Source organism: Cryptotermes secundus, unplaced genomic scaffold, assembly GCF_002891405.2.
Source record: "Cryptotermes secundus unplaced genomic scaffold, Csec_1.0 scaffold233, whole genome shotgun sequence".
Classification (NCBI taxonomy): domain Eukaryota; kingdom Metazoa; phylum Arthropoda; class Insecta; order Blattodea; family Kalotermitidae; genus Cryptotermes; species Cryptotermes secundus.
This window is the reverse complement of record NW_019739213.1, coordinates 699,853-721,792: the sequence shown is the minus strand read 5'-3', so window position 1 is coordinate 721,792 and position 21,940 is coordinate 699,853. Positions and strand designations below refer to the sequence as shown.

Here is a 21,940-nt window from a genome sequence, read left to right as displayed (position 1 = left end):
CCCCCCCCCGGCTTGGCGACCTTGCGTTGAAGTCAGCTGTGTCAGCAGATAATACAGACCAGCTGGAATGTTGCATGTAGGTAGGCAGTGCGTTCCAGTCATAAATAGGATGTTGTGTTGGTGAAGTTAAGATGCTGTACATATTTTCCGCTGAGGAATACGCCGATATGGTGTTTGTTTTGGGTGTATGTGATGGAAATGCAAGAGCTGCTGCTGCCGAATATGACCGGCATTATCCTAATCGCAGGATTCCAAATCCTAAATCCATTAGCAGTACATTCAACACATTAAGATAAACTGGTTCTCTCTCCAGCGTTTGTATATGATACAAACGAAATCCTCAACATGAATTGTGCGAAGAAGAAAACATTCTCGGTGCTGAAGAGCGCAGTCTGCGTGCCAGTACAAGATGTCCAGTTCGGTGGTTCGGTGTTTCTCAGTCCATGGCGTGGAGGACTCTTCATGAGAATGGGCTGCATCCTTATCATTTACAGCAAGTACAACACCTACAACCAGGAGACCGTGCTCTTCGTCTGCAGTTCTGCAATTGGCTAAATGGAAATCGGCAGTTGTACTGCTTGATAATGTTCTGAGATGAGGCACAGTTTACATGGGACGGGGTCAACCACAGTCACAACTTACATGTTTGGGCAGACAATAATCCCCGTGCCACGACAGAATCGAATTTTCAACACCGATTCAGTGTCAATGTCTGGTGTGGTGTTCTGTATGATCAGCTAATTGGGCTGTTCATTTTATTGCATTTGGGGGTGGATGAAGGACATTGTGTACCAGGTAAATATACAAACACATGAAGCGTTGCTTGAACGTATTCTGGACGAGGCGATGACAATAAAGAACAAACGCGTGGAGCTGCGAAATGCTACGAGCGTGGTTCATATGAGTGCGCCGCGTTGTGTTGACGTACAGGGAGAAATTTTTGAAAATCTTATGTAAATCCAGTCGTCTTCTAAAGCACTACAGTTTAAAGGAAACAGATTGATAGAAGGGTGTGATATGCATCCATTGGTATGTTTACAGAATGGGATGCTGAAAATAATGTAATTTTGTAACATAAAATCGATGAGAAATGTTGCACAATGCAAAATTAAGAAATTGAAAAAAAAATGGTTTTAGAATGCTTCTTTCCTGAAACATTAACGATTTAAAGTGTTTGTATTGTATTTCTAATTTGTTTGGACTGAAATTCGAAGAAGAAAAGATTTTTCGCCAGTTTTCAAATTACTGTATGTCTTCAAATATGAGTTGGATACCATTAGTATATTAACATTTTTTTTTTTTCAAATTACCTCAGGAATGCCCTCCCTAAGTGGGGGTAAAACTTCGTGAATCATCCTGTATATGGGAGGAGGTGCTTGGTCAGGACATTGACTATTCTGAATAAGGTTTTTCAGGATGTTCTTCAATCCCTCTTGGCAGACACTGAGATAGTACTTAATTAGGCTGGCTGTTTTCTTCCAAACTCTTTCAATTCATTATTTATGAATCACCATAATGTTTGACACTATATAGCCTAAGAAACTGACAGAATCATAAAATGAACCACAACAAATATACTGTTGCTTGTAGTGTTAGAGCTCAAATATCTGTTTTCTGAAACTTCAGTATCTGTAGCTGTTCATAGTACTGCTACTGGTGAAAGAAAGAATGTGGGAATTTATGCAATTCCTGTTTTTGACTACTATAAATTGCCTTCATACGAAGTTATGCATAAATCTCTGGAGTGTTTACTTTTTTTGACTTAATGAATTGATAATTGCAAAATATATACTGTTATATTTATTCTGCCTTTAACCACTTTAAATATAAAGTGCATCTAATGCCGTTTTGTATATCCTGGAGGGAGAGAAGATTTATCAGAACAAAACTTGTTATGTACTTGTGGCTGTATGTTCTCTGTCTACTTACCTTTTGAATGCTACAGGAATGCCTTCTGGAAGAGACAAATTTGGGAATTTATAATGAACATTCAAGGAATAAAAATATGAATTTATGGAAATTCAGTTCATCAGTTAAGAGATTCAAGGGATTATTGGTCAGTGTTATTAGCTCTTGTTTATAGGTATGAAAACAAAGTCTGCATAGTACTAGATTCATAAACTGTATTTATTTTTTTTTAGAGGAGCTGTACTTGGAAATATGCAGGATTGAATAAAATCATTTGTAGAAGTTGTGTAATTTTTGTGTGTAGGAATGTACACTGTGGATCTCTCCAGTGCCAACTGGGAAACAGACACCCAGTAAATGTTGGGAAGGAGCAGCTCTATGCAACAACAATAATTTCAATCAAAGGAGTAGAATATGAATGCAAGTAAGTGACTTAATGACTTGTTCTAAAAGGCTTTGAATGTACCATACAGTTTTGATTAACAAGTCTTGTTATTCAGTGACAGGTCAAAATGATCCTTGTATATTTTTATCTGTGTTACTCATGATAGTATTTGGTGGCTTGACCAGTCAGTACCAATGTATAATTGCTCTTTGTTCCATGCAGTATCATCATATCACATTCAAGTTACACAAGCCCTTGTATTAATTAGTTTCCTAGCATACAGGGTACTTAAAGCCAATCAGTACCAGCCCTTGAGGAAGGACTGTCTTAAGTTTTCACATTCAGTGGTCCACTGATAACATAATGAGTATGATATACCATTATGTACTCTGATTTCTGTTCCATATAGCTCCTGGGTATGAGGAGCTAGAGAACTGGAACTTTTACCATTGTAACAGTTTAAATTTTTTATATAGATGGCAGCACTATGTAAGAGATACAGCATATTATTTGCTGCCGAAACAATAGATATCATTGAAAAAATAGACTCAGAGCAAAACTTCATGGTTTTCTCGGACTCGGCAAGTGTGTTAAAAAGCATTAGTAACTCCATTATAATAAGCAACACATCACACGTTACACATACGCTGAAAGATAAAATAGAGAGACTGGAATTGCGAGGAAAAAAATCAAATTTTACTTGATCCTGGGGCACTGCAGAGTTGACGTTAATGAGAGGGCCGACTTGGAGGCAAAGCAAGCAATCAAAGAAGGCAGAGATAGTTAATTACTATTACCAGTAGCAGATCTTAAAACCCAGTGGAAAAAGAAAGGCAAAGAAGAACTTCTCAGTTTTTGTCAAAACACCAAACGGGACAGAGGAGAAAGCTACTTTGAAAGGTACTACAGGAAAGCCACATCTCTGTGGTTCCGACAGATAAAAATGAACACCACGCCTTCATGTCAATAAACCGTATGACAGTGAGACACACCAGTCTTAAAGTAATCCTAAACAGATTTAACATTGTCTCCATGGCCATATGTGACTGTGGCAATGGGCTGCAAACTGTACAAGGACCAAAGGGCAACAGTGATGGACATCTCATCTGAGAACAGCAAAAAGCATTACCCAAACTCAGTTACAGAGCTCTTAAGGCTAGAAGAAAAAAGATTTCTGCAAGGCGTCTGTTACATCAGAAACAACATTCCTATATTTATATAAAATAGATATGTAAGAAAAATAAAAGATGTAATTGTACTGATTATATACGGTATACACACAGATTTAAGTCAAGATCTATAGTAAAAATTGTGGGGCTACCACTATTGTAGAATAAGATGTTTATTAGAATGTGCTACAGAAGGCCGGATGGGCATTGCCTAGGCCTCTTTCCTATTTATATTTTTTTCTACAGTTAAAAAAAACGTATTATTTGCCATCTGTCCATATCGGCATTGCATGTTCTCTGACAGACATGGTGTCAAATATATGAGATTTGAGGTTTTCACGGTGGTGACGATGAAGAATGCCATCTTCTAGGATGTGCAGTGGAAACAGATTCAGACTTTGTAATATTTGATCATATTCATATTCTTTTGTTTATTTTTATAGTGACTGTATCTCAAAACACATAATGGTACCTACTTGTTAAACAAAGATGTAAATGGGTCCGTGTCTTTCATAATACATTTCTAGACAGTCTGTGACAATAACATATAATTTACTGAGAATTATACATCATCAAGAAATTGACTACATTGATTGTTATGTATTTCCATAATGTATGTGGTATGTGAAGGGCTACCAACATTGTAATAAGACACCAGACTCTTGTTTGGAAGGTTGCAACTTTAATTCTGGTAAAATTTGGTTGCAAATTTTCATACACACATATCTTGTCTTGAACTTTTGGGATTAGGCTTGCATTATGTAATATATGGGTGCTCACAGCGGTAAATATGAAGATTACTCTCTCTCTGTCTGTCTGCCTCTATCTTTTTTCATAATTAAATCTAAAACGAAATGGGTTGTTTCTAAGATGGTACAATGCATTGTTTCACACTGAAGTATCGCTGAGGCAGTTTCTGACCCAAGAACAGATCTTTCTGATGTTACATCCATCCTATTCTTCCAGTCTGGCTAGGTGAGAATTCTTTCTGTTCCCAACTATAAAATCTTTGCTGAAAGGGACACATTTTGGGTTACTACAGGAGGTCTAGTAGTGTGTGCCATGCCCTAGTTGTGATATGAAAATATGTGTTCTGGGTATTCATGTTAAAGTTGAAAAAAGGAACAGTTTCATGTATTTAGCTGCCAAAGGAAACTGCTCTAAAGAAGACAATATCAATTAATTGGTAGGCTGTTTTCTAACTCACTCACAAAGTCATTCCCAGAACTTTCTAGTCAAACCCTTTATTTCTATCATTATTGCTTTTTATTGAAAAACTAGTCATAGTAATTACTCTGCTGTTTGTGTTCAAGATTTTCTATATGACTCCTGTGTATGTGTGTGTATTGTTTATTTTATCAAATGATGTGTGATCAGTAATGTTTTCATTTAGCTCTATCACTGAAAATCCATAAAACCAATAGTTTAATATATTAGAACGAAGAAAAAACTTTATAAATGAATAATAGGCTTTTCTCTGTCTTGATAAAACATTTACCTATATTATAAAATCTCCAGTTCTCTTTGCCTGTTAGTATACCTTGCATTGTCTTTGTTGACATGCTACCTCTAGGGCGACAAGCGGAACAATAGATTCATCCGGAAATCCAGATATGGGCCTGGTTAGAGATGGTACACCTTGTGGAGACAATTTGGTATGTAATGTTGCAGTAACATTGTAAGGTGGTTCATATTTGACTTGGCACCTTTGGAACCCATCTTGCACTCACTTTATTAAAGCACATATACTCATAATAATTGCCACTACAATAACAACACTTGTGTTTTCATGTACGATGTCATGAATAGGAACATGTCTTGTGTCAAGAATAAACTTTTCAACTTTGTTGTTTCTGATGTCAATGATCGGTATGTGGAGCTGTGATCTCTGACTGTGCCACACTCTCCTAGTGCAACATGCACACCCTGCGCATTTAACAGTGCAGCATCCCTGAATTAGACTGCTGAGTCTTCACTGAATAGTGTTAGTTCTGATAATTCATTACTCATAGCTGTTCTATCTTGCTGACTTGTACAGATACCATGTAATACAACCAAGTGCATATAAGTGTGGTTTGTTTGTAAGGCAGGACATATAAAATGAATGTGAAGAAATTACATTGATCCACATTTTCATTTATGAGAAACAATGAAAACTTCAGGTCATGTTTGAACCACTTATGTGTGTAATATATAAGAATAAACTTACAACGCAGTACTCATTTAATTTCTTTTAAGAAAATTCATTTACCATGTCAGTGTTTAATTCAAATAGAAACCCATTTGGTATTTATAAAATTTCTAATGATTTCCGAACCAACAGTTTTCCACCAATACATTGTACATAGCCAACAAGATCACTAAATTAATTAACTAGTTCCCTGGAGAAAGCCTTTCTTGGGAATTGATAAAAACTTCTTGGGCTATTAATTTGTCTGAATATGAGACCTTTCTTTCTTTCTTTCTTTCTTTCTTTCTTTCTTTCTTTCTGCATTTCTCTTAGCTCATCACGTGACACTTCAGTGGAATGCGAGTCCACTAATTCCTCCACATTCATTTCTAAAATGTTCTTTTTTTCCATTTTTGCAACTTGTTGCATGATATGCTCTTCTTGTTCAGAATGCTGTGAATCAGAAATAAAGTGAAGTTACAACTTACTTACTTACTTACTTACTTACTTATTCACTCATGGAGCTGAGCCTTTCTGGAGGAGCTGCCAATTCTGCATCTACTCAAGAACTTCCCAGCATTTTATGGAACCTGAAGGTTCATTACCTTGTTCACAAGAGCCCTCCACTGGTTCCTATCCTGAGCCAGATCAATCCAGTCCATACCATGCCATCCTCTCTCTCTAAGATCCATTTTAATATTGTCCACCCACTTATTCCTTGGTCTTCCCAGTGGTCTCTTTCCTTCTGGCTTTCCCACCACTATCCTATATGCATTCCTCATCTCCCCCATTCGTGCTACATGCCCTGCCCACCACATCTTCCTTGACTTGATCACTCTAATTATACGTGGAGAAGAGTACAAGTTATGAAGCTCCTCACTATGCAGTTTTCTCCAACCTCCTGTCATTTCATCTCTCTTGGGTCCAAATATTTCCCTCAACACCCTGTTCTCAAACACCCTCAGCCTATGTTCCTCCCTTAATGTCAGAGACCAAGTTTCACACCCAGCTGTAGATACAATTTCCTCTAAAAATTCTTGTAACATTTCCATTTTTGAGTTTGCTGTTGCTTTCTTCATTTGGATCCAGTGGACTTGCTGTCCTTTCTTTACTTCCAGAAGAGAAATTAACTGCCTGGTCAATTTTTGGTAACATTAACTCGTAATGAGTGTAACAGCTATTATTTGAAAATGTGATGATTTTCAGCACCTCACACTTAGTGACAAATCCCCTGTTACTGAACCAAGCCTCAAATATAAATACACATTGTTCAGAATGATTTCATCATCCAGAATTATATTTCAAACTGCTGATAGTATTGAAGTCTTCTTCCTTTTTCAAGTTCCTTAGTTCTTGTGTGATGTGTATACAGTAAGGACAAAGTTTCAAAATCTGTTTTTACTTGTGTGCACTTCCATCTTATACCCAACTTTTCTAAACAAGTTTCCTCTGAAACTTTCATTGGCATTATAATTTATATATCGAACACAGGAGAATCAAGAAATTCATACTTGAATTCAATCTGGCAGGCTGAGTAATTTCTAAATATTAGCAACAGTGTATTGTGCTTGTGATGAAGACATCCTCATGCCTCAGCTGTTCAGACAAAATTTATCAAGCTATAGATATACAGACAAATTATCACTTGGAATAAATAATGATAATATAAACATGTTTGAAATTTTTTAAATGAACTAAAATTCATTTGAAATTTTTGGTTTACAAATAGGTTGTTTGGCTCTTCAGTCACTCTGCTGGTATACAATATCATTAACACATCCTCAATCACCTACTCTGCAATCAATCTGGTCAGGGAAGCCACCTACTTCTCACTCCATACAGCAGTGAACTGACACATTCCTCATCATCACTAGACATGAAATCAGAAACAAAGACATACATTCAATTACATATGCTTTCATCTTTACCAGAAATTAATATGTGATGCTTTGCCTTAGATAAAGTGAACACTGAATTTATGCACATAAAATGTAGAATATCTGACTTATCTTCTGAAATTTGCTAATGATAAGTATCCATATTCCTTGTCAGTGAATTATGAAACAGCAGTGTGACTAATCTTTGGACATCACTAGAAGCCTAGACAAACTGTGAAACAGTACTGGTTCACAACATTGTACATAGATGACACTGGAAACCACTTTAACCAGTCATTTGCATTTTGTGTACCATCACACTTGCAGTGATCATGATCAGATACATGAGGGTGGTGTATAGGTATGTTTATGGGCGCAAGTGGGTTAAGTAACACTGTTACAAATTAATAGTTTAAAATGTTTCAAACAATAATATAATATACTGATATTACTTTGGCAGATATGTGTTAATCAGTCCTGCACCAGCATCTTCCCACACATTGACCAGGCAAAGTGTCCAAGCAATCACAACAATCTGGAGTGTTCTGGACATGGGGTGAGTAAATGATCTACTTGATATCCAACCACTTTCTTCCTGTTGAAAATAGCTGCAATATATTTCTGTTTTCCATGGTAAGAAAAGGGAAAGGAGGCTTGTAAAATCAAATAACCCAGATAGACCCAAGTTTGGTGTGTGCTCAGAAGAGCATGGTGATCGCTCATTGTGGAAATATGGAAAGGTATGCACATTTTAAGCTTAGGCAAAAGTAAAATTGTCCCTGTTCTTGAGTAGTTAAGCACTATACAATGAAGGCATATGGGGGAGTGGAGGTATTGCTCCACCATTTTTGATTGGTACTAGATGGAAGTGAGTGGTCAGCTTCACACCCCTGCCACTTTGCCCTGGGGAAAGAGCCCCCAGTACCCATTGGATAGGAGAGTAGGTGGGCCCAGAGTCTGTCTGGATGCTATTGAGAAGAGAAGAATCTGCCAGGAATCAAATCCAGGCCATCCAGACCATAGCCCAACGCTATACCAAGTGATCTATCCCAATTCCTAAAAAACACAAGACTTACGGAAAACTGTACTGAACATAAGTTGTGTGTTTCATTTCTCTTCACAATCTCTGTTTAAAACACTTTCCACTGCAATAAATATTTAGCTTGAGATATGTGCAGAAACACATGTAAGTGTTTAGTGTAAGTGAAAATTAAAATTTTGTTTTATCTAAATAAATATTGAAGTGCTTCAACATTAATTTTCGATTACTAAATATTATGAAAATTTATCTGGTAGTTCTAGAGTTATTTCTTTTATACAAAGAGATAGGTGGACTGGCTTGGTGAACTTAATAGATATTTTATAGAGTTGCAAGGTGCATAGATAAGCCAGAACCAGATAATCCACAAATGTGTAATCAAGTGTATACTGCATTTATTTTGTATCAGTGTGTATTTCTCTTTATTCCATAAAGTCATGAAGAACAATTATGTTTAATAGATAAAAACATTTTTAGGAACATTGATACCGAACTACATAATGACTGCACCCCAGTAGACAGTAATCTTTCTTAACCTTTATCACATCAGTGTACCTTAGTGGAAGCTACTAAAGGTATTGTAATGTGACACCTCAAGTCAGAAATGTCAGAGGAGGATGTGAGCTACTCAGCATCAAGTACCAATCCCCAACAGCTATGTACACAAATAACATTTATGGAACCATTCATATTCATATTTATTTGCATTCATACTGTTACAACTGCAACACTTGAACAAGTCAACTCACTAAATACATCATTGTTAAAAGCTCTATAATCCTAGAATGTATTAGACTAAAAATAAAACTGTACTTGCCTTACAACATCACTAAGAATTTTAAAAATATAACAATAACTACTTCAATTCCCTTTTCTTCTCTTTTTTTGTTAATTAAAAAAAACCTTGCTATGCTTCCTCATGTCCCTGTTGAAGAAACTCATTCAATGTATAGAAAGGACGATCAAATAAAAATAATTTTAATTTATGTTTAAATTCATTACATCCCTTTGACTTTTTAACTTCCAAAGGAAGTATATTATATAATTTAATGCCCACATTAATAACACTTTTCTTAAAAACTGATGTGTTACATTGTTGTACATGAAGATCATCTTTCCTCCTAGTATTATACTCGTATAAATCAGTATTTCTCGTAGTGTATATATTATATCTCTTAAAATAACACAACACCTCTATGATGTACAAGGACGTAATAGTTAAAATCTTCAATTCTAGTAATAGAGGTCTGCATGACACTCTGTTATTTACACCTTTCATTCTGTAACACATGACAATGCAGAGAGCCAATGACGTAACAAAGGAGTCCCTGTTATCAGAACCCAAATATTATAAAATTAATATAAAAATGCTATGCTAGAATATAACAGAGTAATATTATGTTGTATGTAACAGGTATGCTCCAACATAAACAAATGCTATTGTGAGGTTGGGTGGAGTGGTCCAGATTGTTCCATCCAAATAGAAGTGACTTTACCCCCTCAGTATACAACTGCCAGCTCAGCTATTGCCACCAGCGAGGCAACGAAAGTGGTGAAGAAAGAAACCCCCTACGGTATGTAGTGCAAACATTGCTATCTATAAAAATATGAGTGGAAGGTAACAAAAGCAGTCATATATTATATCACTAATCCTTTCACTTGCCGTCCTGAAATAAGCAGCCTAATTTTTTCATCAGGTTATTAGAAATGCTAATGTGATTTGAATCTGGAGTCATTTTAATCCATCAAAAATCTGCAGTAATATTCAACATCATTTTGCACCTTAAGTGATCTTCATATTCCTGAAATTATACTTGAATGACTCAAATACTGATAAAAAGCTAGTATCTAGGTGTTTGATGAATGCTTTTGGATTTTACATTATAATGTTAATAAGATTAGTTGTAATGGATACGAGAAAACTTCATTTACTAGTGCAACATACACGCATAGCATTCAAGCTTCCAGCTGTGGAATTCCCAAGAATTGCCTTATTTTATGCACATAAATGTGGAAAGAACTACCTAAATGTCCAGTCCCCTTGATTTATGGTACTACGCTTGTGGAATTTTAGTAGTACTGAAGGGACAGTTGTGATAATGGTGAAAATATGACCTATTATGTTTATGATCATGGTGACAACAATAACAACATTAATAAGAGTAACAATTATGAGAGTAAATTAATAATTCTGCACTTATTATTATATATAATGAGTGAAGTATGAGGCTCAACTAGTTAGCGAATATGTAAACACAAGTACGAGTATTTGTATGTCAAGTGTACAGTGATAATTTCAGATGATCATTTTCAAAAGTGCAGCATGAACACAATTTTTTAACATAAAATTCTGGGGACAATTTATTCAGATTATCTGATGAAATAGGATTGAAAACTACAAACTGGCCGAGCATAGTCTCATGACTAGTTTCTTTCCATAATTTTTTTATCTTACCACTATTGTAACTTGTTGGACAGATTTTATTCTTAATTAAAATTTATGAACACATCTGAAATTCTTCCTGTGGTATTAATTTGAAGAAGGAACTTCCTCCACAGACAAAGTTAATTAACTAATTAATCAAAAGAGTCATTTATTGCACTGATATGTTGAGTTATACCCACGTCCTTGCTGCTTTTGTAACTGTTATACCCTTCACATAAAACCCTGTATAAGGAGACTCCAAAATACTGGGTTTTCAACAGAACTTAGTCACCTACTTGTGCCCATCCCTTCACTGTGAGTGCATCCAGATTTTACCATCTACCCAGAGGCATTCCTATCAAGTGATGGGTAGAACTATTTGACTTTGGCCATTCTGCTGTTGAGCTACATGCAATGACAGTAATAAATGGAACTTTACAGACTTCACACTGGTACTTTTAGCTGGTACAGTGAGCACATGTGTCTTTTAATTGCCTCACTTTCTGTTCAGTCAGTAATAATATGAAGTTCCTTCTCTGTGTACCCTTCACCAGAGGTATAGCAGAACACAAGGACATGAAGTGGCAATTACATTATATGTTCTTCCATTGAATTTTGTCAGTAATTTTGTTATGGCCATATAAAATGGGAAATCCTTTCTGAATTATTGTGGGATGTCAGAATTTAAGAATGATTGTGGGTGTATTAATACATATTTAAACCCTATTAATGTGGTGTTATATAGAAGAAAGTATATAATATACTCCTATTTCTGTCTGTCAGCATTTTAGATACAACATTTTTGTTAATTCTTATGATGACAGATAGTAATCATTTTTCATTAAATCATCTAACTGAATGCATTCAGTTTCAGGATGAATTACATCAGGCAATTGTGACAGACTAAATTATGTAGTTCAGAATTTTGTTGACCTTATCCACTAATTGTATTTTGTTTTTCAGTGGAAACGTTATGATTGTGCTGTCATGTTGATTGGTATTGCATCAGTGTCCCTTAAAACGGCTGAATCCTATTAAGAAAATGTAGATGTAACATTGTCTGATTTTCTTTTCATTATTTGTAATGTATGCAGTTTTTTTGGTTACTTGTTCAAGTTTCATTATTTTTTATATAACCTGAATAAAATGAAAATAAATGTGGAAAATAGTTATTTTTCATATATATATTAATGCATTTGCAGTGGAAGACTAAAAATGACTAAAATCTTTTCTCTAATGACATTTCAAACTGTGTTGAAATGTTGCTTGTCCAGTGAAGGATGAAGTTGGGAGTTCCAAACTTCTTTATTAAATTCCAATAGCAATTTCTTGGATATGCTACCATATTATTTGAACAAGTAATCAATGTATTAGATAAGTAACCTTGTGAACTACAAATATGAACATCAAAAGTGACAGATATACAATAAGTGCTTGATCTTCACATTCTCATATTGTTTTCTTCCAGATTTACTTCCATAAATAGTACAAATATATATTTTAAGTTTTGTCACTTCATTATTCTTACAACATTCATCTTAGCTAGTGTTACACAAATATGAAAATTGAAAGCTTCTTTATGTGAAATAATACATATAGACTGCTTGAGTGAGACCAAGTCATTATTACAGAACTTAACTGACAAGATGCAATTAATATTCCACACTTGATGTTGATTTTTAATTTATGACATCAGAGTTAGCTAAAAATCATTGGCACGTGAGTAACAGCAACATAAATATTGAATTTTTATTAATATCTGGAACGTATAAATAGAGTTATTCTGCTGCCATTTTTATACTTTCTTATATATAAAATATATACAGCACATCTAGATAGCATTATAAAATGTTTTTACCGCCAGACTTATTTTGCCTAATTACAGATATCTGTGAAGAATCAACAACAAAAAAAAAGAAAAAACAAATCTTCATATCACCAAGCTGCCAAATTATTACTCTGTTTACGTGGTGAGAATTATTTTAAAAGTCGCAACCTTACAATGAATGTAACAATTCTATTCCCATCCCAAAAATTTCGTTGATGAACAGAAATTGAATAATGTAACATCAAGATAACCCATGATAGCATGAACTTGATACCCTGGTGATCGGGATCAGTTCAGTGATTTGAACATATTAAGATTTCCATGGACCTCATTTTGCTGTATTAGAACAGTGTAGAAGTTAAAGTTCAGTTTATATTAATATCTGCTGTTGGTAAAATATTTTATCATATACAAATATACAAACGAAATATTGGTTTCTATTTTGAGTAAAAAGACACTGGCAGTTGGAAGAACATTATTTGTGAGAAAATATAACTTAGCGCAAGTCACAGTCCTGAAAAGCCTCATTGATACACAGGACATTCAGATAAATGCACATGGGTCTAGAAATTATAGATTTCAGGGAACATTTTGAATACAACTCTGCATTTGTGTAGGAGTACATTAAGTGAACTTATAGACAATTCAGAGATGTACTAAATGCTCTTTGAAACCAGAATTTCTGGGCTGTTGTATAATGATATAGACTGTCCTATACATAAACAAAAGCTTTCAAGACAATAAATTTAATTCAATTTAAAATATAGTTTCATTTAACCAATTATGTATAAAAGATAATAATTCTGATAGACGTAATTTTACTTCCCTTGATGGTGCAGGTGATCTATCTTTATCATCCTAACTCATTGTCATCTCCATCTGGAAATCCTTCACCTTCAATTTTGTAAGTCGTACTACTGGTTCTACATTTGTTCAAAGGGACTTCCAGTATGGGAGCAGAAACCATTTGAGAACTCTTATTCAGAATATTCATAAAACTAGAAATGCACGTATAACCTCATTATATTATTTATTTTATTTGTGGAATCATAATTTTGGCTGTAACATTTAAGTTTGTCATCTGTAATGACATAAATCTGACAGTGGAGACATTTCACACATTGTTTTACATAGTGTACTCTTTTTTGCTTGAAGTAATAATGATAAATTATCTCACGCATTTCCATTCTAGATGTCAACAATAACAACCTTGGCACATTCACTATGGTTGTTATTCTGGTGGTTGTGGTGAAATGCGTCTTCATTTGCTTTACACTAATGGCTGTTTGCTACAGGTACTGTACCATGTGACCCACGTCAGCATTCATCACCGCACGTCAATGACAGCAGTTACATAGCTCTCTTCTTTTCCTCTGTTTTGAAACAACTGTCCAGCCAAGCTCCCCTGAAGCTGTAACGACATAGGTATAATTTTTGTCATGATGCAAGCATTGAGATTTTAAGAATTTAAAACATTTATTTTAACTTCTGGATTTAATCTAATGATGGGATTTCAAATGTATCCAAATAGAGCATTTCAAGTAACCTTTGCAAACAAGACATGTTACCCCGATCTGGGCTTATACTTTTCATGAGTCCTTCCTAGCAGATACTGCAAGAAGTCATGACTTAAACGTTACACTAATCAGTGCACAGATCTGTCTCCATAAGACTCTTAATAAAAGTGGTGAGTGTAATAATGTAGGAACAGTCTCATCAGACAAAAAGGCTGCAGTACTCTTTGATGTGATCATTGGTCATGTGAATGCTCATTGTTTGTCTTAAATTATCATTGTATGAAAGCCAAATTAGAAGAAATCCAACTTATATATTCATGTAAAAACAGGTTCTGAGAGGAATATTTAGATCTATGAGGGAGGAAGTGGTAGGAGAATGTAGAATACTGCATAATGAAAAGTTTCAGAATTTCTACTTTTTGTCAAACATTAATAGGGTGACCAAATTACAGAGCATAAGGTAGATGGGGTGTGAGTGATGCATGAAGGAAATGAGGAAAGCATACAAAATGTTAGTAAAAATCCTGAAGGGACAAGACCACTTCAGAGATATACATACAGATGGGATATAACATTAAAATGTAAAAAGGTAAAGTTGTCCCTGTGCTTAATTAGATAAGCACTATGTCAGGAAGACATATGGGCTGAAATGTATCTTATAAAAATGGGTAATGAGGAACTGGACTGGATTTATGTGGCCCTGGATGGGGATAAATCATGGGCTCTCATGAATGCAATACTGAATTTTTTAGTTTCTTGTAAGGCAAGGAATCTCTTGAGTAGCTTAGAGACTGTTACCTTCTAAAGAAAGGCACTGCTGCATGGAGCTGTCTGATTAATTAAAATTGTTGCTTAAAATGTGAGTTATTTAATTTATAAAATAATTCCACAAGAATGAAAGTATGAATATATTTTTCATTTTATATATTTTTAAGTTATTTGGGGAGTTATTGCCTTTTATTACCTGCATTTAATTCCACTTTCTTTTCCTCTTTGTAGCTTGTAGCTAGTTACAAGATTCAATCCACCTGTTGAAATATCTGTATAGCTCATGGCAGTATTTCATATGGCCCATTTACTGTAAACAGAACTTAATGATGCATGTAATTTCGGCTTCCTTACTCTGTTATGAAAGCTGAAGAATATGATAATATGCTTTCTGGTCAGAGCTTTCACAAACCTCAGGGGGTGGTAATGGATAAGTAAGGAGCATTGGCAGAATGAAAATTTTCAGGATAAAGTCAGAGAAACTTGGAGTTTCTCCAGTGTCACTTTCTTTGCCAGGAATCTTACATGATATTATTCAGGATAAACTCAGACCTCTGCAATGAGAAGCCAGTGTATAACTGTTTCATTTATGATATGGCAATAGAGAACCAAAAGTGATTCACTAAAGGTAAATGATTTAAATTTATTGATGTAAATTATAATTTTAGATAGATAGCTATTTATAGGTAATTTGTGTTCGGAACAAAACATACCTTCTGAAATTTATAATAATATGTCTTTGAAACAATGAAACTTCCTTTTGTTATAGGCTTGTGTTAGTAGAACTTTAGCTCTGCCACAGTTTGTTGACCTAGCATAGTTGTAACAGAATTGTAGCATGCTATTTTTTTTAACAGGAGTCTTGTTTACATTGAGTCATCTTCTGAAAATGAGTCCTTTCCTATATCCATTCTTCTGAATGCTATCTAAATTATAGTACAGTATCCTACATTCATAATTATCCTGTTATTCCTCAAAACCCATAAACCTCACGGTTGAATATAAAAGAGGAAGATACGGCTTCCTCTGTGCTCATGTACCACACTATGAAGGCATGCATAATGTGTGTAGCGATTATTCCAACACACATCAGGCATTGTAACAATGGAACAAGCTCAGTGGGAGTTGGTATCTACACATGCAAGCCACAGCAACATACATAACACCCATACATTAAGAGTACATTGGTACCCCCACACATAGGTCACCATAATACAGGGTGTTTCATGAAGAGCTTTACAACTTTGAAAGCTTATATAAATTTATACAGAGGACATACACAACGTTTTGAACTGTCATAATGTAGCAAAATACACCGAGTTTTACCTCTGATAGTTATGGTTCAATGTGAGTTCCATCGGTAATGCGGCAGACATCCCACCTGTAGTCAGTCTCTTGCCACACGCTACGTAGCATCTCTGGCGTCACTTCTGCAACTGAGGCAGTAATTCGAGTTCAGAGCTCAACGACATTTGCAGGCAAAGGTGGTACGAACACTTGATCTTTAACGAATCCCCATAAGAAAGAATCCAGGGGAGTAAGATCTGGGGAACAAGGTGGCCATGCTATCGGCGCCGCTCTACCAATCCACCGACCTGGGAAACGGGTGTTGAGGTACTCGCGTACTTCTCCAAGGTAATGAGGGGGTGCGCCGTCTTGCTGGAAGTGAATGCGTCCTTCTTAGTCATCTTCATCTAACTGTGGAATGAGGAACTCTTGGAGCATGTCCAGATATACGATACTGGTAATGGTCATCTCCATGAAGAAGAAGGGGCTGTACACTCTTTCTTTGCTGAGGGCGCAAAACACGTTCACCTTTGGGCTATCACGAACATGTTCCAGGGAGACACATGGATTTTCGCTGCCCCAGATCCTGCAGTTGTGGACATGAAACGTGCTCTCATCACTGAAAATTATGGAGTCCAGACTCTTCTCATCGTCTTGTATTCGATGAAACATTTGCATCCAGAATTCCTTATGAACCACCTTACCTTGTCTGCATCCGTAAGGTGTTGAACGATGGATAGTTTGTACGCTTTTAAGTGTAAACGTTTTTGTAATACTCGCCACACAGTAACATTTGGAATACCAGTTTCCCGATGCACATCACATTGACTTTCGTGGACTTTGAATGAAGCTCTCTCTCTTCTGTTCCACTGTAGCGTCAGAAACACGTGGCTGACCGGGTGGCTTGGCATGGTTCATCTGGTCTGAACAAAATTCTTGTGCTAGGAGTAAATTGTAGGCCTAGTGGGAGGTTCCTTGTTATACTGAGTGCAAAATTTCCTTTGAACTTGTGTAGCAGACTTTGTTTCTTCGAACCAAAACACACAACGAGCACGCTCTGCACCTGTGAAAGTAGCCATCTGGATTTCAACTGTGGGAGCGATCGTGGTTGCGGTACTGGGTACTACAGTACCACGTGCATGAAACTCGGTGTGTTTTGCTACATTATGACAGTTCGAAATCTTGTGTATGTCCTCTGTATAAATTTATATAAGCTTTCAAAGTTGCAAGCTTTTTTGAAACATCCTGTATATATTGTCGCGTATCGGGCGTATATCGCGACAAATAAATTCTCGATGTATTCGGTGTAGCGAATTTTATTTCACACTCGCTCATACAATCACTCAAATTACAGATTTACGATTACTGCTATCTGCAGTATCACAATTAGTACACTGAAAAATGCCACTATACAACTGACTAGTTGCTGGCTAACTCGGCAGTAGCTCCAGGACTCGCTGACTGTCTCAGTACGACTCTGCGGTAGCCACACTAGAACTGACTGTGAATAGCCTTCGCTGCTCCGTATGTAGCCTCGATCGGACAGTACGGGAAAACGGCCACGTAATAGGCACCCTTTTTGCCTGGCGCTGTGTTGCTATGTAACGCTAGCGGAGGTCACCGCTGTTACTATCGTAACGTCGCCGCTGTTGACTCGCGTTGCCTAGCGACCGCGATATCCCTCGGTGACGTCACCGCGGAGGGGAGTGGCGGGGCGCGAACTCGCCCATTACCGTAAGAACGCGAGCGTTACGTTACCGCTGGGGAGGTAGGGGTCAACATGTCACAATATACAGTTCCTACATATTGGCACTGAATGCAATATGTTCAGCTCAACAGGATCCAACATTTTAGTGAACATATTTTAAATTATTTTAGTGAAGTTTTTAGAAAAATATGCATATAAAATAATATTTAAAAATTAACATCACATTCAGATGATAAAAAAATAACACAGTGAAAAGATTTTTGTAAAATTGATAGTAACTGATGATAGTAGTGTACAGCCAAAACAAGTTGAGGCAAGAATAAATATTGCTATTGAGACTGTAATACATACATATGTACAGAACTAACAATATTAGTTAAGCAAGATTCTTAAGTACGACATTATGAATAGATCCATTAACTTAGTGGCTTTTTCAGCCCATATGAAACTGCAGGTTAACAGAACTACTTGGGACACATTTTCTTGTATTCCCTGTATATCTCCTACACAGGACAACCATTTTCCACATTATCTTTTGATTACTTATACAGAATAAGACATTTTTTACTACATCAGTCACACTTGTCATAAAAAAGACAGCCAGAGATTTGTAACTCACAGAAATATTTTTCATCCTCCATTTTTCAGTTGTGTATAAGACATATTAATGTACATACCACTTATACGCATTTTGAATTAATGATGTTTAAATGGAATGAATTTCTGTTCACTAATAGATCATTAAATTCTCACACTATGGTTGACAAAAATTATAAAAATCAGAAGAAAAACACAAAAGTGAATAAATGCACTGTGCTGATTTAAAATTCAACACAAATTAATTTTTTTTCCATGCTTATTATGGCTGACATTGCTTGTCTGAATATGACTTACTGCAAGAGATAAAGCACTGGAACACACAAGAGGCTTCAAATGTGCACAGGATATGACTGATGCCTAATGCACATAAGCTCATTATGACAACCAGCGTCTACAGATCATTCACTAATGGGTGCTTACTTTTTCAATGTGTATATGAGAGATGGTCATTATAATTTTCTTCAGAACTGTGACATGATGCAGTATGATTATGTCCAGATTTTGAATAACTTATTGGAATTAATTTAAATTGGTTTCCTTTTACAATACCATAATATTTTTTATCACTAATAATATTCAAAATTTTCCTCAGTTGTTGATTTATCTATATCACTGATGCTACATCATCACAAATTAAATCCTTATAGTAAATTAGGATTCACATGAGAGAGTGAATTCTTTCTATTTCCATGTTTGCTGTGATATTTTGTTTTCATATTTTCTACAGCCCTTTGTTTCATTCTATGTAGTATAACCTATCTACTAAAGACACAAGGATAGTGCAAATAGAATTCCAAGAGTACCATTTTCTGGAATGTGAAGTCATGTAGCCTGGTAGGGGCTCAGCAGTATGTTGGCAGAACATGTCTGCTTCTTCAAAGTCAATTAGTAGGACAAGCAAGCCACTAGAAAGCAGCTCTGCTTGCTTCTTGCTGGTGGCTTGCTTGGTTTACTCTTTGATCCTGAGATGGATGCAGTACATCTCCCTAAAACAACAGTGAACTTCTACCCGACTCTATGGTGTCACATCGCAAATGACAGTACACTTCGTAGATACTGCTGCGAGAACCTAAAATTTAGCAGAATTTCAATTTATGTTTAGGATCCACTATAGGCCTAACCCAAGGAAGTAGAAATTAATACAAGTATAAAATGGTTGGTTATTACAGTTTATAGACATCTTATTTTATGAGGATATTATATTATACAGAACAAATTAATTATATCCATAATATATTACCTACATGAATATTTACATTACTTCAGAATTTTCAATTAAATAATTACTCCTGCAGAGTAAGGGGAGTGAGACAGTCTTTGAGTGTTGGCTCAGATACTTCTATGTCTGATTTAAGCTTTTGATAGTATAAGAAAGATTATTGCATAATTTGATTCCAGTATAAATCCTGTGTTCAAACTAACCTGTTGTATAATTGTTATCCACCATATAATTAATGTAGGTTTCATAATTCTGTACATTTAGGAAAGGTATTGATTTTCTTGCTATTTGTTATTTATATTGTTTCACAGGTTCAGATTTAAGTAAATTCTGCTATGGTAGAAGGAGTTAGAGAGTCTCTCAGTGCTGGTTTCAGAACTTCTGTTACATGATTTAAACTTTCAACAGTATATGAAAAATTATTGAATAACTTGATCCACTTATAGCTTCAGTGCTGAAACAAAAAAGCTGTATAATTATTATCAGTCATATAATTAACCTAGATTTCATAATTCTGTACATGTAGCAGATGATAAGATATTGATTTCCTTGGGTATTAGTTCAGCTATAAATTATATAGTAATACTGTTTGACTGATAGTTGTTCTTCAGCTAGTGTTAGTACTTTGTTCAGAAGTTAACACAAATCTCTGCCTATGTGCTATATACAGTCTTTTCAGAACTAGACCGAATACTGTGCAAAACACAATTAAAGTCATAATGTTCAGTGCACAAGAGGTAAGAAAGATTTCGGCATATCCTTTGGGTTAACAGAATATCCCGTTAGATGTTTTTATTTTTTTAATCCATCACGTAACAGACCTGACAGTTATAACATCAGGTTGTCCTCTGAAAAAAAAATTATTAACCTTTGTTATCCACGCATCGCATGGCTATGTTGCCATGTGCATTGGTCCAGCATGCCCTGGTAGACCTAGCAGCACACCATTTAAAATATGAATATTGTATTATAGCACCCTGTGGCACATCACTAAGAGGAGTAAATAAAATATTAAATCCATTACCACCAGGTTAGAATCTAGCCAAAAACCCCATAATAGCAGGAGATTTAAATCCCTTATTCCCACATGATAAAAGTTAAATCCAAAGTTATTAGTCAATTGACTTGTGAAGCTGGCTCTTTCTTAAGAAGCTACAAGTCACTCAGCTACTCAAGAATTTCCCAACATTTGTGGAACCTGAAGATTCACAAGAGCACTCCACTGGTCTATATCCCAAGCCAGATCAATCAAGTCCATACCACTACATCGTATCCGTCTAAGGTGCATTTAGTATTATCCTCCCACCTATGTCTAGTTCTTTCTAGTGGTCTCTTTTACACCGAAATATTATATGTATTCCTATTCTCCCTCAAGTGCCCTACATACCCTGGTCCATCTCACCATTCTTGACTTTATCATTATAATTATATTTGGCAAAGGGTACAAATTTTGGAACCCTTAGTTATGCAGTTCTCTCCAACCTCCTATCACTTGATTCCTCACAAATATTCTCCTCGTCACCCTGTTCTCAAACACCCTTAGTCTGGGTTCTTCCCATAATGTCAGAGACTAAGTTTTACACCCATACAAAACCACAGGCAAAACTGTTCTTTTTATGTATTCCAATTTTTACGATTTTAGACAACAAATGGGAACACAGCAGGTTCTCAACTGAATTACAGTAAGAATTAGCTGAATTCAATCTGCTCTTAATTTCCTCATGAATCAAATCTTGTTTTATTGCTGTGGTTCCCATATATTTAATTTCTGCCACATTTTCAAATGGTCTGTTAGCTGTCTTTATGTCATTATTTTGCCCTGCCTTCTAGTTGTGAAGCAACGACATATCCATAGTCTTCTCTACATTTCCTTCTAGGCCAACCACCTTACTAGTGTCAGCTAGAGCTTCTGTGTGTATGTGTTTGGTATTTATTTTGTCTCCTAGTAGATTTACATAATCATCATAGACCAGCAGCTGTTGTGTCCCATTTAATGTCAGTACAAACTGGTTTACCTGACTTTCTTAAAGGTATACTTTA

The 21,940-nt window shown here is 35.7% G+C and overlaps 1 protein-coding gene across 1 annotated transcript in view; it reads left to right on the top strand.

Annotated features, from left to right (window-relative positions):
- The window catches only part of LOC111871667 (disintegrin and metalloproteinase domain-containing protein 22), a 499,258-nt gene that overhangs the window by 412,737 nt on the left and 64,581 nt on the right, over nt 1-21,940 (top strand). The window contains exons 14-18 of the mRNA XM_033754341.1: nt 2,213-2,332; nt 5,036-5,117; nt 7,970-8,065; nt 9,963-10,122; nt 13,994-14,096. Of these exons, the coding sequence (XP_033610232.1) occupies nt 2,213-2,332; nt 5,036-5,117; nt 7,970-8,065; nt 9,963-10,122; nt 13,994-14,096 (561 nt within the window). The remainder of the gene's footprint in view (nt 1-2,212; nt 2,333-5,035; nt 5,118-7,969; nt 8,066-9,962; nt 10,123-13,993; nt 14,097-21,940) is intronic.